The following is an 18,551-nucleotide window of genomic DNA, read 5'->3' as shown; positions in this document are numbered from 1 at the left end:
ATTAAAAGCATTAATGCAATAAATTAAAAGTAATTGTAGCCATAGCAAATAGTATTAAGCAATTGCTCTTTCCTAAATAGCAGAATTCCATTTGGACTCTGTGATGAGCCAGGGGCCAACTCATTAAACGTATTTGAGACCCTGCAACCACTGTTTATACTCAGCTGCTCCAAACCAGCCACATTTAGAACATCAACACAGACTAAGCTTTAAATTACAATTTCTTACTAAGAGTCTTAATAATTGTCTTTAGTGCTAGTGATGTTATGTCATTTGATGTCTTTGAAACCATATTCTCTTGCAGCTCTGAAGCTCTGTTCTGGTGATCTTTAAGATTAATACCAGAATGCAACATTACTAGTCCAAAATACATTTTGCATGGCTATTATAGTTACTTCAGGAAGCCTCCATTATGTTTTTAGTCAGTTTTTGCAGTTTTACAAGAACACGTGAAAAAAAATTTACATGGTCAAACTTCTCAATTTCTCTCTTTTCTCCTAAAAATTACTTTCTTTGTGACAAATTCATTCTGTATCTTCATGTTTTCTATGAGACAAGTCAAAAAAGAATATATTTATCCTCTGGCTAGTTCCTGTATTACCTTACCAGTTGTAATAAATTCTTGGTTTCTGTGAGCCTCTGTGTGGGCCACAGAAGGCAGCCACCAGATCTCACACTTCAGAAAGGTCACATAGAACTGTGTTTTATTTTGGTAATTTTGTAGGATTACGAGAACTAGCTTCAGTTACATGAGTCTACCCATTTGACACAGAGATTTAAAGCTTTGCTGTTGTTCTAAACCAGTTCTTCCTGGAAGGATTTAGCTTAAAAAAAGCATTTCTGTTGCAGGACATGAACCTGATTGACATCCTTTGGAGGCAAGATATAGACCTTGGGGCAAGACGTGAAGTGTTTGATTCTCAGCAGCGGCAGAAGGAGTATGAACTCGAGAAGCAGAAGAAACTTGAAAAGGAAAGACAAGAGCAGCTCCAAAAAGAGCAGGAGGAAGCCTTGCTGGCTCAGCTGGAGTTAGACGAAGAGACAGGTGAATTCATTCCTGTGCAGCCAGCTCAGTGCATTCAGTCAGAAAATACTGAGCCACCCGTTGCTTTCTCACAGGTAAACTCCAGTGATGTGAGTGCATGTAACCCTTTTTCCATTCACAAGAAGGCATAATGCTAGTGGCTGCCTAAAAGGAATTTGCATGTGTTGCTGTAATGGAATATCTTCTGTTACTCAAACATGCAGTAACCTTTTTTCATAACTTTCCTATTTAGACCACAGAGCCTTCAAAACCAGAAGCAGAGGCCTTGTCCTTTGATGACTGCATGCAGCTCTTGGCAGAAGCATTCCCGTTTATAGATGAGCATGAGGTAAAAATGCACAGTTCAGTGGTTTCATGGGTGCTTTTCCACAGGGTCAGTCTCATGTCTTCTCTGACTAAGATTTGTCTTCACCATAAGACTAATTTGTGGTCTGAGTTTTCTCCTCAAGCTGGCTCTAGCTGACATAAAGCACTGAGTAGGCTTGAGCCTATTTTTATAATACTCCATTATATTAAAAAAATGCTTTCCTTAAGAAACACCTGTTTGTTCTGCAGAAATGATGCAGAACTCCAAAAATGAGGTTTTTGCTTTGGAAAATGTACATCTGTTTTTTTGAGTGTGTTTTTTAGTTATCATTGTTTTGTTCAGGTTTTTAATTATTTGTTTAAACCCTTCAGGCTTCTTCAGCTGCATTTCAGTCACTGGTTCCTGCTCAGGTCAATAGCAACCCAGCCTTTGTTTCCTCTGATCAAACTCAGCCACCTGAATCCCCTGATCTAGTACAACCCACTGATGCAGAGAATATGCAGAACATAGAGCAAGTTTGGGAAGAATTACTGTCCCTTTCAGAGTTACAGGTTAGTATAACAAGTGCCTGAAAAACAAAGCATGTTCTTTTTGGAGGACTATAGTACTTTGGAGAAGGCAGTACAATAGCATCCGAAGAGATGCTGACTATGACTTGGTTTCTACACCTGTAGGATGTTTATACGTCAATATAAGCTTTAATTTTTTTCAAAAAGAATATATTGAAAAACATGTAGAAAGTATAAAAGGAGTTGTTTATGGATAAACCTTAATGAAACACTTGTCAGTCAGAACTTCCTCATGTTTGGCAAGTCACTGTTTGTGATACAGCGTGACCATGCTTAAAATGCAGCTGCTCAGTTCTGAGTTATGGATCTACAACAGGAATTGTTTTCACAAGTGTTACTGTAAATGTTGGGGGCTTTTTGGCAGTGTCCAGTTGTGTGAATATGATTACTTTTGCATTCAAGTTTTATCTAAGGAAAAGGTTTTTTAAAGGTGATAATAGAATATATATTTAGGTACACAGAAGAGTCAGGTATATTTATATGAATGCTGTTCATACATACTCAGTAAGAACAACTTGTGTAATGTACGTGAACTGGATATTTCAAAGGAACAAAAGAGTCACTTTGCTAATACAGAGAGTATGTAGCGATTTTTATCCTATATTTATATTTCTGTTTTCCTTATATTTGATTATAAAATGGAACAAATTTATTTTCAAATATATTATTGTAGAATGTTGTCATGCTTTCCAGCATGCTGCTGCTCTACTTTATGCTGTTAATACAAGAGATGATTGCTTGGTGGAGTGCCCATAAATCTGAATCATATTTCAAAAAACTAAAGTGAAAATTTGCAGAAGCTGAATTTTTCCTGCCACTCTCCCTCTTCCCTTCATCTTTTATATTTTTTATATTCTTCTAGTTTTCTAACCTGATTACTGTGTTAGGCTTAAAGAGCCCACATAAGTAACAAGGGCAATTGGCTGTGAAGAGGCAGCAGTGATGGTGAAAATACATTAAGAAACCAAACCAAAGTAATACATTTCAGTAATTCTGAATAGTAATTGAATAATTTTCTTGAAAAAAAAAAGATAATTAAAATACAGGCACTGCCTTTTACAAATTATGTTTAGAGAAATGGAAAAATAGAGCTCTCACATTGAAAATCTTAGCTTAAGCCTTGAACAACCTCTAGTTAAGTAATTCCTGGGGGATAGCAGGCCTGTTTATTTCAGCTTCAGTTAGGCAACTGCCAGCTCATTACAAAGCTGCTCTTGTAGCCAGTGAAAGCCCATCAGTGGACCAGTCTGACACTCACACTGGTGTTAGTCAGCTGAACTAATGTGTGCTTGCCTGGCTCCATGTTAGCCATGTTAACACTCTTCTTACTTCACCAAGAATTACACTGCTCTGTCCTGAAAGCTCCTTCATTCATTAAATCCTAGAAGAATCTTTGTTTTGAGGAACTGTGACATAAAAGTAATAGTTCTAGAAGTCATTGTTTGCTGTACATGCTCATTCAGGAATTTTACATTTCTGTACTCATGCTATTCCTAGCAGTGGTGCTTGTGAGAAGTTCAGACCTGGCAGCTCCAGGTCCCCCACTAGCAATTACCAGAACGGGAGGGCTCCACGCAGTTTCTATAACACATTGGAATGAGTGTCTTCAGCGTCTTGCTCTGAGCCTGAGAGGCTCTGCTCTCTTACTCTAAAATGCTTTGTCCAGAACAAGTTGTGTTGTGCTCTCGCTTTGGTATCTGTCATCTTCCTCGATTGCCTCTTCATAGCACAAGGGTGCTGCACAGTGTTATAAAACCCCTTTATGTCCATGTTGATTGCTACTTAATGCTTTGGGTTGTAGAAAAGGATTTTATCAATTACAGATGTGTTGCTCAGCTTCTCCCTTGCATTCCCCATCTAGTGCCTGAACATTGAAAATGATAACCTGGCTGAGGTGAGCACAATGACGAGCCCTGAAACCAAGCCAGCAGAGATGCACAACAGCTACAGTTACTGCAGCTCACTACCCATGCTGAAAAAAGATGTTAACTGCAGTCCAGATTTCCTGGATGGTATAGAGGGCCCATTCTCGGGCATTTTGCCACCAGAAGACACCAGCCAGCTGAGTGTGAACTCTTTAAATGACACATCCCCTTCAAACCCTGATTTCTGTGAGGATTTCTACACCACGTTTATTGATACAAAGGTGAATGGTGATGCAGCAGCAACGAACACTATCAGTCAGTCCCTGGCAGAGATTCTAAGTGAACCTATTGATCTTTCTGACTTTGCACTGTGTAAAGCTTTCAATGGCAACCACTCAGGGACCAGAGCAGAATGTAATGATTCTGACTCTGGTATTTCACTGAATGCAAGCTCCAGCGTAGCATCACCGGAGCACTCTGTGGAATCATCTGCCTATGCAGATAAGATCTTGGGTTGCAGCGATTCTGAAATGGAAGACACAGATAGTGCTCCTGCAAGTATGCTGCAGAGCAGTGCTGATGTTTACTCTTTGCACCTCCAGGATCAAGTGTTTTCTTCCTTAGGGCCAAGCACTCAAACAACAAGTTTGCCACGTACAGCCACACCAAAGAAAGAACCCCCTCCTGCTCCTGGCCAACCCAGAGTTCCCTTCACAAAAGATAAACCTCCAGGCCGCCTTGATGCTCATCTCACGAGAGATGAGCAAAGAGCCAGAGCTCTGCAGATCCCTTTTCCTGTTGAAAAAATCATCAATCTCCCTGTTGCGGACTTCAGTGAAATGATGTCGAAGGAGCAGTTCAGTGAAGCCCAGCTTACACTTATTCGAGATATACGCAGGAGAGGCAAGAACAAAGTGGCTGCTCAGAATTGCCGTAAAAGAAAACTGGAAAATATAGTAGAACTGGAGCATGATTTGAGTAACCTAAAAGATGAGAAAGAAAAACTGCTTAAGGAAAAAGGAGAGCATGACAGAAGCCTTCATCAAATGAAAAAGCAATTCACCACCTTATACCTTGAGGTCTTCAGCATGCTACGTGATGAAGATGGAAAGCCTTACTCTCCTAGTGAATATTCACTGCAGCAAACTAGAGATGGCAATGTCTTTCTTGTTCCTAAGAGCAGGCAGTCGGGGACTAAACTTTGAAGGGCAGTACAGCTGGTTCCTGTTCTCTGAGTTACTAGTTTTGTATCCTTATCATGGCAGTTTTTACTGTGAGGTGGAATGCAGAATTAAGTAATATTTGTCAAGTAAGTCTATGCAACAATAATTTTAAAGTTGTTGATTAGTTTATGGAAAATGCAAGTTGAAAATTAATCAGATAATGCAGATGGGCATATACAAAATTTTTAATCTGACTTTATAACAGACATTTCCTTCTTATAGCACCACTTTGACTAGTTTCCATATATATGTAAATATTTAAATATACCATATTTATATACTGTTCCTATCTATTGTTATATTCATAGATTTGATATATATATATAAAAATTATTTTAGCCTTCTGAATATAATTTCTTGCAAGACAACCAGGATGGCGTCTTATATTTTTTATAAATATGCAATAGTGTTCCCCATTTTTCTTACAAATTTATACTTGCTTTATATTTAATATATTAATTTAGTATAAAAGCTGACACTCAGTGTTTGATTTTGCCTTATCAGCTCATTAAACTTTGTAAACTCTACTTCATACACATTTATTTCCTTAAAGGAGAGAAATCCTTGCTAGTTTTCCAAGGCTAAGTCTTCCTGTAGCATAATTATCAATCACACAGCAGTGTCAGCATTACCAATGCTTCATTCAGCTTCATTTTAATAACCTTTGGAAAGACCACGTAACACAAAGTTTCAAGTCTATGCTAAGCTCACATTTTTTGTTTTCCTCCTTGAACACTATGTAAATTCATGAGATCTTTTTTCCAAAGGCACTTAAAATCTGTTAAAACATTGCCATCATTATGCCTGTTTCCAGCTAAAATTTCTGCAGGCTTTTGAGCAATTCTCCTAGACATACACTACTGTGCCTCTGACTTAAGTCAATGAGCATCACCTCTCCCTGCTGTTACTTTGGTGCCTATGGAAAACTGCATACTAGCAGCCATCCACCTGCCCCGTTTGGAATCTCTGCTCGGTGAATTGAAAAGCTTTGTGGAGTTTAAATTATGAGTTGTAAAAGAGTAAAAAATGGGCAAATAAATAGCATGGTTTTGTTAACTACTCAAAAGAACTCATTGCACTTGATTGTTTTGGATTTTTTCAATACATAAAATGTATAATTTGTAAGACATCTTGATCCGAACATTAAAAACTATCTTCATCCCTGTGTAAGTTCTAAAAGGCATGCTCGATCTGAAGTGATTTTTTTCTTGCCATTGATGGGTGGGCACTAGGGGAATGCAAGACACTGCTGCCACTTAAAGCAAGAGGACTAATCTCTATTTGAAGATGGCAATTTTGGAGTATAGGCATCAAGAAGCACACCCAGCCATGGCCCCGCACAGTCAACACTGATACACAGTAACTCTTGAACATGGGCAGGGGCTGATGGCAAAGCACAGAGCACCTAAAACACCCTTGGGTTCTCCTTGCCATTAACCAGGCTATCAAATGTCTGTCAGAGAAAATTCTCTCCACAGCTGCACTATAAATACCTCTATACAAATTGGCTATAAAACAGACATCTCAGTAAACTCCTGCCCTGCACTCCCATTTGTTCCTTAATTTCACTAATGTGAAAGCCAAAGGCAAATAGCACCCTTACAGCCTTTGCAGGCACTGCTGTATTTGTACCATCCATTTGTCTAAAACAATACAAAGATACTTCTTCCATTACCAAAATAAAAGTGCAACAACAAAAAACCTGCAGTTAATGCAGCAGCCTTGTTTGAATTTCATCAGGTGAAGAATCAGTCTAAAGTAACTTGGTTTGTGACAACTTGTATTCAGTTTAAACCAGTGTTCTTCACATCATCATCACAGTGTATGCTGCTCTTCCATTGAACCCCCCACTAGCACTGAGGAAAAAATTACTCATTACTCATATATATGAAAACATCAGATTGCAAATTATAACCTTCATTTTGTTACTATTATTACTGAGGTACAGAGTATGCTCCCAAATCTGAGTGACTAGTGACATGGCCAAGTCAAAAGCCTAACACTGCTGACCTCATACACTGACAAGCTGCCACGTGGAGACCATTTGTTTCTTGATCAAAACATCCCATTTTAAAACTATTAAGAATAAAGCTGAAAAGCTGGCCTGAACCAAGGGTTTTTGGCTTGCAGTCTCAAGTTGGAAAGATGATCCTGTAAGAAAATGTGTTGCAATAATTCTAGACCACTTAGTGTTCTTCACAGCACTAAAAAAAGGTGATGCCAACGCATTTTAGATTGTAAGTCATTTGACAATATACACTTTATTCTGATACAAAATTGAATTATTTTAACAAATTTTAATCCATTATGGACTATACTGAAATTTTAAATTTCCATGCTATTTTAACTTGTTTAACCACAAGTTTCAAGATGTGAGCACACTAGCACCATTGCTCTCGAAGTCTTTGCCAGTTATACCATTTTATTCTGTTTCCCATCTTGCGGTATTATCTTCTACATGAAGGCCATTTTTTCTTCTGTGGAGATACTTGTATTACTTAAGTTCAGGAAAAGCTAATAGAGAGAGATGTCAACCTGCAGCATCCACAGCAGAAAAAGAATCATCCATCAGATATGTGAATTTCAATGATACTCAAGATCTTACATGCTCCACACAATTTTAAGATACACACACTTGTCAGAGACCACAGACTAATTTATGAATATTCCACCTCAGTGTAGACAGAACACGAAAACCACATTAATGTCTTAAACAAGGAACCAAAGACAGCACGTCAGAACATCACACAATTCATGCTTGAAAAATTAGGAACCTTAAGTACTGAAAAGATATAAAAGTTAAGATGCTGTGTTTAATTTTGGTCTTTTGTAATAACATAGTTACCTCCTATCAATCTGGGTTTCTTTTGGGGAAACTCCCTTCTCTTCCTGGAAATATCATTTATGCTATCAAGTAAAATTCTGTACAACTGTAGCTTAGGGACCAATACTTTGTTAGTTTTGCATCTTTACATCCCCATCTCCATTTAAAGCTGCTATTTTCAACAGAAGCCAGATGGCCATGAAATAAAGTTCTTAACTCTTAAAAGTGCCTCTTGGACAGAGATACAATTGACCTAGTACTCCCATAAGAAAGTGTTAATTTTGGTAAAAGTTATTTCTGAACAGATTTGGCTATAAATAACTGAATTTAAGCAAATTAATCTTAACAAGAGTGTTATGAATCAAACTGTAAAAATAATTCTAACAGTGATTATTTATTTCTGTATGTGGTGCAAAAAGACCCACCCAGAGCACACAAGTCTGCAGCAATGTGGAATCCCTCTCATATTAAAGAAAGGTAGAGCTTTACTCTATACACAGGCCTAATACCAAGGCAAACGACAAAGTTTTTGTTAAAAATTAATTTTGTTACATTTTCAAAATTCTACTGTTAAAAAAATCCAAAGACCACTGCAGCTGCAAGAGCATTTGTACCTGAGGGGCAATGCTGTTCCCCATTACCTGTTGCTGCACAGATGCCTGCGGGAGCTCTGCCAAGCAGAGCACTTATTTCCCACTTTTAGGCTTAAGAAAGCAAGCTCATCACCTCAGCAACAAGCTGGCACATTACACTAAGGCAACGTGACTGTACTGCAGTTTCAGACTTAGGCTCAACCTTGGCTAAGCACAAACTTGTCTCAGTGTTTTTTAAGAAGTACATGCAGTTATCGTGAAATTTTCAATTAAGTAGCTTCTGATTTTATGAAAGTCTCTGTATGTTACTTACAAATTAGTTAACTCTGTATTACAAAGTCAGGAATTACTTTCTGGGAGCCTACAGGCAGCAGGTAGAAAGTCTAAGTACTTAAAACAGCTTGTGAACATGTCTCTGCCTCTGATAAGGCAGGTTCCATTTGACTACTTTCAGAGCAACTGAAGTATAACCAACACTAAAACAGAAATTGACTTCCTAAGAATGCACAGGCTCAGAAATATATTGGGAAGTTTAAACAAATGCTGAAGTACTTTATAAAAGAACCTGTAACAATCAAAGATGCAGAAAAGGAAGTAATACGCGTTCCAAGACTTAATACATGTTGCAGTCTGTGTAAAATCACGATTGCATGAGAAGTTTTTATTGCCATTCCATTTGCCTGTACAAATGCCATTGTGATTTCAGCTGGGTATCATGAGACTATTAGCCTCAATTACCCTGCCTGAAAGCACCCAGAATGGGAAAGAGAGCTCTTTGATTTGTACAGGTAAACCAGGATCCACTACCTAGGAGGGAAATCCCAGCTTGCACCAATACCAAGCTCCCTCCCAGAACGGGTGCAAGCAGCGGCAGCAGGTCACAGCTGCTGAGAACCAAAGAACCACTTCAGTGTCACTGCCTTCCTGGGCTTCTCTGCAGCACCCCTTTCCATGACAAGGCACAGAGCAATTCCCCCCACCCCAGCATACTCCCCAGTAACCTAAACACATTATTTCAAAACATCAACTTGTCTTGTTGACCTCAGACATGAAGCAATTTTGTATCTGCCAGGAACAGAAGATTCTTGAATAAGAAATGTGCCAGCAAGCAGCACTCATCCAGAACAGGAAACACTGGATGACATATGCTGGAATATTTGCTGCTTAGCACTTATGGCTTCCCCTGATATTGACTGTCAAAGGAAAGCCTAGAAGGAAATAGGGGTTAAACACATTTTACTATACACAACAAATCTTACCCAGTCAGAAACCTTCATTTGAAGAGGATGTGCAAGACATTCCCCATTTTGTCAAGCAGCAGCTTCTCATTCAACCTGAAAATTAAAGAAATTACTCTTACCTTGTTAAAAAACCTCCCACCACTCTTTATAATTCATGAAAAATTTTAAAGGCAAACCTTACCTATGCTCATTGCCCTTCCTTTCAGGTCTAAATGCTAGACCTATTGATTTTGAGTCAACTCAAGTAGCTATCACTCAAGGAGGCTCCAAAAGGTGAAGAACTCTTGCTAGACTTTCTTCGATATTTCAGCTGTGATAAGCAGATTTAACTAGCCTTGGGAAAGCTGCTCACTATCAGCACAGTATCTTATTCCTTCACTTTTCTGGAAGTTGAAGCTGTTGCTCCTGCTGCCTTGTCATTCTTTAATTAGGCTGACTTCTCCATACTCAATAGGCTGCTGAAGTCCTGTCTTACGAGTCTCCTTAGCAATGTATGGATCAAAGAAGTACATCCTAGGTTCTGTAAAGCTGGCGGATCACTGTCCTCATGGCTTACACTTTTCCACGTCACAAACAACAGCTAAGCTACCCCACCCACCTAAAAAGCGGTCACTTACATCCATCTCTTAAAAGGTTGCATACAGATCTTGTTCATAAAGTTTATTATGACACTATTTTTCAAAGTTAACATTGTAGTCACAGTACAGCTACAAGAGGCCCTGTTAAAAAGAACACTGTCAATACATTCTAAAAAATTTAGAAATACCAGATCAATTGTCAGAAGGGACATCAACCCCATCCTCCAGTTGTCCCTGCAATCAGATGCAGGCCCCAGGTGCAACTCTACACATCTTCTAGCATAGTAATGTACAAAGCAAGTCAGAAGTCGGGTGTCTCACTCCCTAGTGAGTTGTGGTTTAGTTTCCCATGTTTTCAAACTCCAAATGGGTTGTTTAAAAAATGCCTTTATTGAAGTACAGCCTCCCCCCCACCCCAAGCCCAAATGAACATGTACAACAACAGAAGCGTTCACTAAACCACCAATTCTTGCTTTAACTTTTGAGATCTTTCAGAACTCCACAGACAAGAATAAGCAGACTTTGAAATCCATTTTGGAGGCTACCATCTTGACACTGGTTCCTTGTTTTAGCGTACTGCAGTCTAAATACACTCCAATGACAGCATTTAAATAACATGTTTAATTTTTTTCAAACAACACACTTATTTTTCTACCACTTCTTAAAAATTATAATTCATTAATATGACTGATTATGCCTTAAGCCATTTCATACATCTTTGCAGATTCATTCCTACACTGGAATTGCATTTACCTTATACTGCACATTGACCCAGAAGTGAAACAGGTGTGAGTAATTCCAATACATATTGCCAAGTGTCTGAGTATTTCTTTTATTGACTGGGTCCCTACTCTTCTGAGTCTGAATTGACAGCAAGCACTGGCCTGGCAATAGTCAAGAGAATTCATATCAGATGAGGACAGCACAGACTGCAGTGCCTTAATTTGGAGGTTAGAAGTGAGAATGAAGTACAATTTCTAGCCACATGTACTGGTCAGATTTTCTACTCCACTGCACCAAATCCAGTTGTAGCACACTTATCATTCTACCTGTGGGAACTGGGGACTGTAGCCCTCTACATTGTGGGAGTGCTTCTGGTCAGTAAAATACAACTATATCGTGTTTGATCTTTGAGCTCTCAGCTGAGCACACACGTCTGCCAGGGAAACAGCTCAAGGACTCTATTATTAAAGAGCCCATGGGGAATGGGCTTTTGGAGCACGTTACCTGGGACTGTCAGTGATTACACCTGTGCTACCTTGGCTCCCAGTCAGAAGCATGTGTCCAGAAAATTGCCTAGGGTGCATGCAAGAAAGTATATAGCCATTAAATTATTGAGGAACATACCTATTACTCTCACTATGACACCTCATTTAATTGAAACAGTGCAGTCTGGTGCAAGGGAGAAGGAAATGGGGACAAAGGGGATGAAAATTCCAAGCCACCCTCCCCAAAGTATAGTTTTATTGAAACAGAATCATTGTATATCCCAAGGAAACAGGCACTTGATTCCCCCCACCTTAACTTCTCTGGAATTACAATAAATATAAAGGTAAAAAGCAAATTTTTCTCTCCACCCAAGACTTAAACAACTTCAGTTATCCCTTATGCATCTCAAATGAGACGGGAGACAGCTTTCATGTGTCTAAAGTTGGTCTTGTTAAAATATTTATCATGCCTTATTTTCTTGAAGCGCTAGTACTAATACAGAACTACAAATTAAAAAAATATGCACAAACCAAAAAGTGATTTGAAGTTTTCATTAAGATAAAGCTTAGTTCTATGATTCACAAACACTAGTTTGAGTAACTCAAATCCTAGTTATACATCTAAACAAACTATAATGCAACATACAGATGTTTTCCCTCTGTATGCCTATGTAACTCATGTCAATGACAGTTACGTATATACACTGAGACTAGACCCCTTAAGACTGCAAATCAATAGGTGTTTCTATTGTTAACTTTAAATTAATACAAAATAGTAATTGAGAAATGCATTTATCTTCTCTATTAACTAACAAGGAAACACCCTAAACTACATTTCAATTCTGTTATAGAGTTCTCTGTACTAAATGTGGAAAAACTGAACTACACAAATATTGAAAAGTTAAAAATTCATTGATTTGTTTATTCCTGGTACCACTACCACAATTTACAGGGCAATATACCTGATGTAATGGGAAAATAAAAAGAAAAAAGAAAGACAAAGCTACAACAGAGAAAGACCTCAGGAATGTACATCTAATCGACACTACATTGCATGAATCAATAGCTGCACTTTTTGCAAACTGTGGCTATGACAGTCCTGATCAAGAAGGGTTTCCTGTTTAAGCTGCAGTAACTTTTCTGACTATGGATCATCGTTCCTTCTGTGGCAGATTTTACAGTTCCTCTAATTCATTTGGGACGACTGTCTCAAAGTAACCTGCAGCTTTCCTGACAACTCCTCGCTCTCTCTCCTGCTAAGAACTGTAGCCTGTTGAATACAGGATAAGAAAATTATTACTCTCAGTGAACAGTTGTACATTATTAATCATCATTATAAATATGCATTACACCTACCCTTTTTCTGGTAGCATTTTTAGAATCTTCTACCACCATAGCCCCCACTTCCACTTCCAGATCCATAACCACCTAAAAAAATCAATGTATATATTGAAGTACATGAACAACAATGGATTTTAACTAAAAAATACTTTCTGTACAAAATCATACTTACCACCATAGGGACTGCCTGAACTTCTGCCACCAAAGCTGCCACCACCTTTCATGGGACCATAGTTAGACTGCTGTTGTCCGCTGTAATTGCCAAAATCATTGTAGTTTCCACTTCCACCATAATTACCTAAAACAAGTAATTCATAAAGCTGTGTTTGTTTAACATTTAGGACACAAAACTCACCAAATTCCAATATCCAACGTGAAAATAAATTGTAGTAGTTTAGAACAATTTAAAATTAAATTCCTGTATTTGATGCCACCTCTATGCAAATGCACACGTAACAGAAGACCCTTGGTATTTCTGTGATTAGAAATTGGTATTTTATTGAAGATGAAACACATCACATTAAAAGCACATTTGAGTAGGCAATTTGATATTAACCCAACAGGCCAAATTAAGGCCTCCAAAATCAGAAAACCATGAGTTCCACCATTATTCTTCTACTGCACAACTCTGCATGGATGACAGTAACGTAAACTACCATTTATTTGCATAGAAAAAATGAGAGAACTGTAATGGACATGCTGCATACATGGATCAGAAAGTATAGTAAGATATACAGCAGTTTTTGCAGCTTAACTCCCCAAATTCGGGGCAAACAATAAAAAAGCTTATAAAAATTTGTGTTTGTAGTCCTCACACAGGAGGATGTGATCTACATGTTGTGAACTGGTATCCAAGGACAACATACTTGAAATTCTCAAAACTACTGAAACTCCTGTACTCTGCCTCCACACACTGATTTATAGCCAAAGCCTTTTGAAAAACAGACCCATGGAAAACAAAGTTGTAGTTTATCAAAGCGGATCCCCATGAAAAAGAATTTTCCTTATGCAACATGGCCTTCTACATTAAAACCTAGACATACAACTCATTTTATGAATTACCATATTTCAGGCATTGTGAAATGAAACCTAAGAACCATGGATGTAGAATTAAAGCTGTAATCTTACCACCACCAAAATTTCCTCCTTCATTATAGCCATCATATCCTCCTCCTCCACCTCCATATCCACCACCTGGGTTTCCATATCCTGGTCCTCCACCACCACCATAACCTCCTCTGCTGCCATAGCCAGGACCACCTCCATAGTTGCCACCTTTGGATAAAAGCAAAGTCAAACTTAACACACCAAAGCTAAATACTGGTAAGGAAAGATCCATTTAACAAACAAACCCAAACCAAGACACTTGTGCAAGTAATTAATTTCATGCTGCTTCCCTCATCCCTTTTTGCATTCTGGTAATTACTTTTTTTAGCCTTTTGGCAATTACAGTATTTCTCTTCAGATGCATTTTGGATACTCATCCTAACTGCATCACTAAAAAGATACCACTGAACCACAAGAAGTCTTAAGAGTTTACTGAAAACAGCTGTTTACTGCTTTATTCAGTTTTAGTCATCTCAACTAAGAATCTCCACTCAAGTCTTAATAATAAGCAGCTCCCTCATGACCTTATGATATATTTTTTAAAGGGTAAATACAGACGAGTATTTTTTCCACCCATCATTTTGTGGGGAGAACAAAAAAAAAGTTAACTCTTCACAGCTCTACAATGCAGACATTTCATTTTCATCACTGACATTATCATATTATCACCAAAACAGACTTTGCTTCCAAGGTGAAGGCAAGACTTACAGCTGTTTCTAACATTGGGGGAAAAGAAGTGAACAATACACTTACCATCACCAAATCCATTGTATCCGTCACCACCCCCAAAGCTTCCTCTGCTCCCACCACCGCCACCACCACCCCCATAGCCTCCTAGAACACAAAACAGATGAGAATGTTTTCCTGAACAAACATGTTAAGTGTTTAAGCCAACTGACAGAGGAAATAAAAACAAAAACAAAACCAAAATGTACATCACATTCTATAATAATAATCCAGCCATTTACCTCTCCCACCAAAGTTTCCTCCTCGGCCAAAATTCCCTCCACCGCCTCCGAAGTTTCCACGGCCCATGAAGTTGCCTGAGCCACCCCCACGACCTACAAAATATTTCACTTGAATTACATTAATTGAAAACCTGTTACACAAAATAGCTATGCACAACTACAACTCACCTCTCTGAGAGCTAGCAGTCTGCATCTCCTGTTTTGAGAGTGCTTTTTTCACTTCACAGTTGTGTCCATTTATAGTATGGTATTTCTGAACTACAGAAAATAGTGAAAAATGAAAGTTAGAAATCACATTGTTGCAATATGCTGTAAAACTCTCACATAAAGTTACTACAAGTCATGCGCACACTGAAAAGTAACACGAAATCAACCGCATCCTTTACAACAGTAAAGCAGCTGATTAAGCAATCATCTCATTCCACACACTTTTCTGAAATCTTAACACTTTATCCCCTAAGTCATTTGTCACTGAAGAGCTTACGTACCAACAATTTTATCAACTGTATCATGATCATCAAAAGTAACAAAAGCGAAGCCTCTCTTCTTTCCACTCTGCCTGTCTTCCATGACCTCTATGGTTTCAATTTTTCCGTATTTTTCAAAGTACTCCCTCAAATTATATTCTTCTGTATCTTCCTTAATTCCACCAACAAATATTTTCTTTACGGTGAGGTGTGCCCCAGGCTTTACAGAATCCTGCAATGCCAAAAATGAAATTCAGTGTTTAAAGTAGTAGGTAAAGATCAGGATATGTGGTTAACTGGAACACTAACTCACCTCCCTGGAAACTGCTCTCTTTGGTTCAACCACGCGTCCATCAACCTTATGTGGTCGAGCACTCATGGCAGCATCCACCTCCTCCACACAGGAGTAAGTCACAAAACCGAAGCCTCTGGAACGTTTTGTTTGTGGGTCTCTCATCACCTGCAAACACACAAGGAGGCACTCTGTATTTCTGTGCTACCTTTAACTACCTAACCCTTTCAAAAGCACAAACTAATAACAAGAGACTTTACCACACAGTCGGTGAGTGTGCCCCATTTCTCGAAGTGCTCTCTCAAGCTGTCATCTGTTGTTTCAAAGCTCAGACCTCCAATGAACAGCTTTCTCAACTGCTCTGGCTCCTTTGGCTCATGGCCCTACAAAATGAAAAAAATCAAAAACATACTTTGAATACAAATTACAGAATTAAAATTTCAGTGAATTACTAGAAATTATTTGTGCACATTATAACTACAAATAGGTGAAATACATTTACATCAAAACAATGACTTCTAATGGGTTTAGACAGCAAAACTGTAAACACTTAATGAGGTGTGACTTTAATTAAAACACTTTAACAACTTAAAAGAGTGCTAAAATGCAAACAGTAAAGGAATTTCAATATATTAGGTAATTTAGTTGCTCCCCACCACCCAAAAGTGCATTCATTCTGTGGCTATCTTTGAGCTGCAGTTCACACTGTAGGGACTGGGAATGAAGCACTGCTGGATAAAGGGAAGTTCTAACACTTTATGAAGCATAAATATGTCGATCTACAAAAAATTTAAGGATGCAGTACACAAGGAAAAAACGTTCAGGCTGAGTGTCTACTCTTTGGGGATGTCCATTTTGAAAGGTTATCTTTATACAATTTCACGAAACATATCAATACTAAATTCTTTTAAATAGAAATTCTGTACTTTGATAATTCTATTACTCCAGTACACGCAAGGAAGATAATGTAAATATTTATGTGGATTTTAGTGTTATGGGAAATACCTCTCAAATGTGAGACAACATGGACCTATGTCTTACAGACAAAAAAAATGCCCTAACAACTCATCAATGACCAGTAGTGGGTACAACTACCAGAGTAAGATTGGTAACTTAGCAAGTATCACAGAACAAGGAAGTTTAATAGCTCTTGGTAACACTGCCTATGTATGACTAGCCACATTTTGTAGATCCCAGTCTTCTGTCAAATGACTGAAATGGGTTTAAGAGCACAATTGTGTTTCTGCTCTGTTTCAGCGCTGCACTTTACTAGATGGGGAATTTCCCCACACATTTGACGAGGAGTTCACAAAAAATTGTTTCACAACTGCCACTGTCAGAGAAGTCTTACCGGACCTCTCTGTTTAGAAGCAACCAGATTAAAGTCTCATTTAGCAAGTGGGTACTTCTGTGCATGTCACACACTCCACAAGGGGCTGGCCAGCTATGCTGTGTATGGCTTCAGTTCTGCAGCATCAATGTTCAACAGGCCTCACTGTTTCTGCTGCAGTCCATTAAACCAGACTAGATGCAGCATTATCCTGATGTGAACTACATAAAAACAGCCACAGACTTCTATCTGCAGACATTCTGCTTCAAATCTGAAGTCTTTAACCTCTGCCACATTGCTAGGGTTGGCCAGGAAGGCTTAAGCCCCTCTGAGTGAGAGTTTTTGTATTATACAGTGCTTCAGCAAACCGCTGGCTTATAATACTTAGGTTGTACTACAGCAAACAGTAACTAAGATTATGAAAAACTGTCTGGGAATTAAATATCTGCCTTTATACCTGCTGAATTTTGTTAGAAATAACCCCAGCATTTTTGATAGCAGCCTACTAATTAAGGCTTTGTTACCTCAGGATCATCATATAAATCAGTAACAGTCAATGGTCCTTTGACTACAAAGTAAAGCTTCTAGTGTCTTCCAAGCAGTCCAGACTACAAAAGCATTAAAGAAAAAACAAACTCCCTTCTCACTACATCGAAACTTTAAATTTTATAGGATTACACACCTACTGCATATAGAAACTGCTTTAGGTTAAGTGCTATCTGTTGCTAATTCCAATTTTTAAAATCGACTGACAATTTTTAGTTGGGTTATGCTGAAGCTGGGAACACTAAGCATTTCAAAACTCTTCTACGTATACTGAAAGACATTTATTATATGAAGCTGTGAAGATCAGACTCCTTCAAAATCAGAAATGGATCTAAGGAAAAACTGGACAGACTATTCACAGTTCTGATATTATTCAAGGCTATTAAAGTTTCCAGCTAACAACTCAGAGTGCTTTTACCTTAAAAGAATAACCACTGACTTTTTCAGGTAAGGAAAAAGTGAAGCTCTTTCCTACTTATTGTTATTATGTGCATGAGAACTGCTGTTCTCATACAGCAGGAAGAACACCCGCTGTTATAGCTTCTCTGTTCTACTGGATAAGAATTATCCTTAGGACACATACATGTAATAGGAATTATGTGCAAAAAATAGAAGGCAGTATTTTCTTAAGAGAATTAGGGAATCAGTTTTTTAGGCAGTTTGTTCTCACTGGGGTTTTCAGGTGCTGTCCTCTATCAGACAAGACCCTTTCTCAGCTGTTCTGCCTGAAGTTAGTTCTAACAGCAGTCCTTCCTGCACAGAAAATCCTGCAGAGCACGTCTCCACCCTGCTCTATTGGAACCAGGCTGCCTCCTGCTCAGCTGACACGCCAGGAGAGCACGCCATTTTGAAGAACTCCTCTGGCAGGAGTCGGGAGAGCAGCTGCAAGACCGTCCAGCCTGCCCTTAGTCGGCAAGACACTGTTTCTCCTCCTAAGCTGTCAGAGGGGCTTCCAGACACATTACACGGCTCTGCAGAGGCGGAGAACTTTCCGTCTGCCCCGACTGTGGCCCTCCCCCACTAAAGCCCGAGCGCGCCGCGGGCCCG

The 18,551-nt window shown here is 38.7% G+C and overlaps 2 protein-coding genes across 6 annotated transcripts in view; one reads left to right on the top strand and one right to left on the bottom strand.

Annotated features, from left to right (window-relative positions):
• Positions 1-6,190, top strand: part of NFE2L2 (nuclear factor, erythroid 2 like 2) — a 22,481-nt gene extending 16,291 nt beyond the window's left edge. Inside the window, exons 2-5 of the mRNA XM_005415882.3 lie at positions 850-1,119; positions 1,278-1,373; positions 1,724-1,903; positions 3,783-6,190. Of these exons, the coding sequence (XP_005415939.1) occupies positions 853-1,119; positions 1,278-1,373; positions 1,724-1,903; positions 3,783-4,991 (1,752 nt within the window). The 5' untranslated portion in view covers positions 850-852 and the 3' untranslated portion in view covers positions 4,992-6,190. The remainder of the gene's footprint in view (positions 1-849; positions 1,120-1,277; positions 1,374-1,723; positions 1,904-3,782) is intronic.
• Positions 6,191-10,312: 4,122 nt separating this feature from the next.
• HNRNPA3 (heterogeneous nuclear ribonucleoprotein A3) overlaps positions 10,313-18,551 on the bottom strand; it is a 10,088-nt gene continuing 1,849 nt past the window's right edge. For 3 of the 5 annotated variants that reach the window (XM_031056368.1, XM_031056380.1, XM_031056352.1), the window contains 10 exons: positions 15,889-16,011; positions 15,650-15,796; positions 15,358-15,568; positions 15,038-15,127; positions 14,870-14,977; positions 14,655-14,735; positions 13,923-14,069; positions 12,967-13,092; positions 12,810-12,881; positions 10,313-12,723 (listed from right to left, as the gene is read on the bottom strand). In XM_031056368.1, coding sequence (XP_030912228.1) covers positions 12,829-12,881; positions 12,967-13,092; positions 13,923-14,069; positions 14,655-14,735; positions 14,870-14,977; positions 15,038-15,127; positions 15,358-15,568; positions 15,650-15,796; positions 15,889-16,011 — 1,086 coding nt within the window. In that variant the 3' untranslated portion in view covers positions 10,313-12,723; positions 12,810-12,828. The remainder of the gene's footprint in view (positions 12,724-12,809; positions 12,882-12,966; positions 13,093-13,922; positions 14,070-14,654; positions 14,736-14,869; positions 14,978-15,037; positions 15,128-15,357; positions 15,569-15,649; positions 15,797-15,888; positions 16,012-18,551) is intronic. The other 2 variants (XM_005415881.2, XM_031056361.1) reach the window with 1 other exon arrangement.

This window comes from Geospiza fortis, unplaced genomic scaffold (genome assembly GCF_000277835.1).
Source record: "Geospiza fortis unplaced genomic scaffold, GeoFor_1.0 scaffold112, whole genome shotgun sequence".
NCBI classification, from domain to species: Eukaryota; Metazoa; Chordata; class Aves; order Passeriformes; family Thraupidae; genus Geospiza; species Geospiza fortis.
The sequence above is the reverse complement of the archived record's forward strand: the minus strand, read 5'-3'. Positions and strand labels throughout refer to the sequence as shown.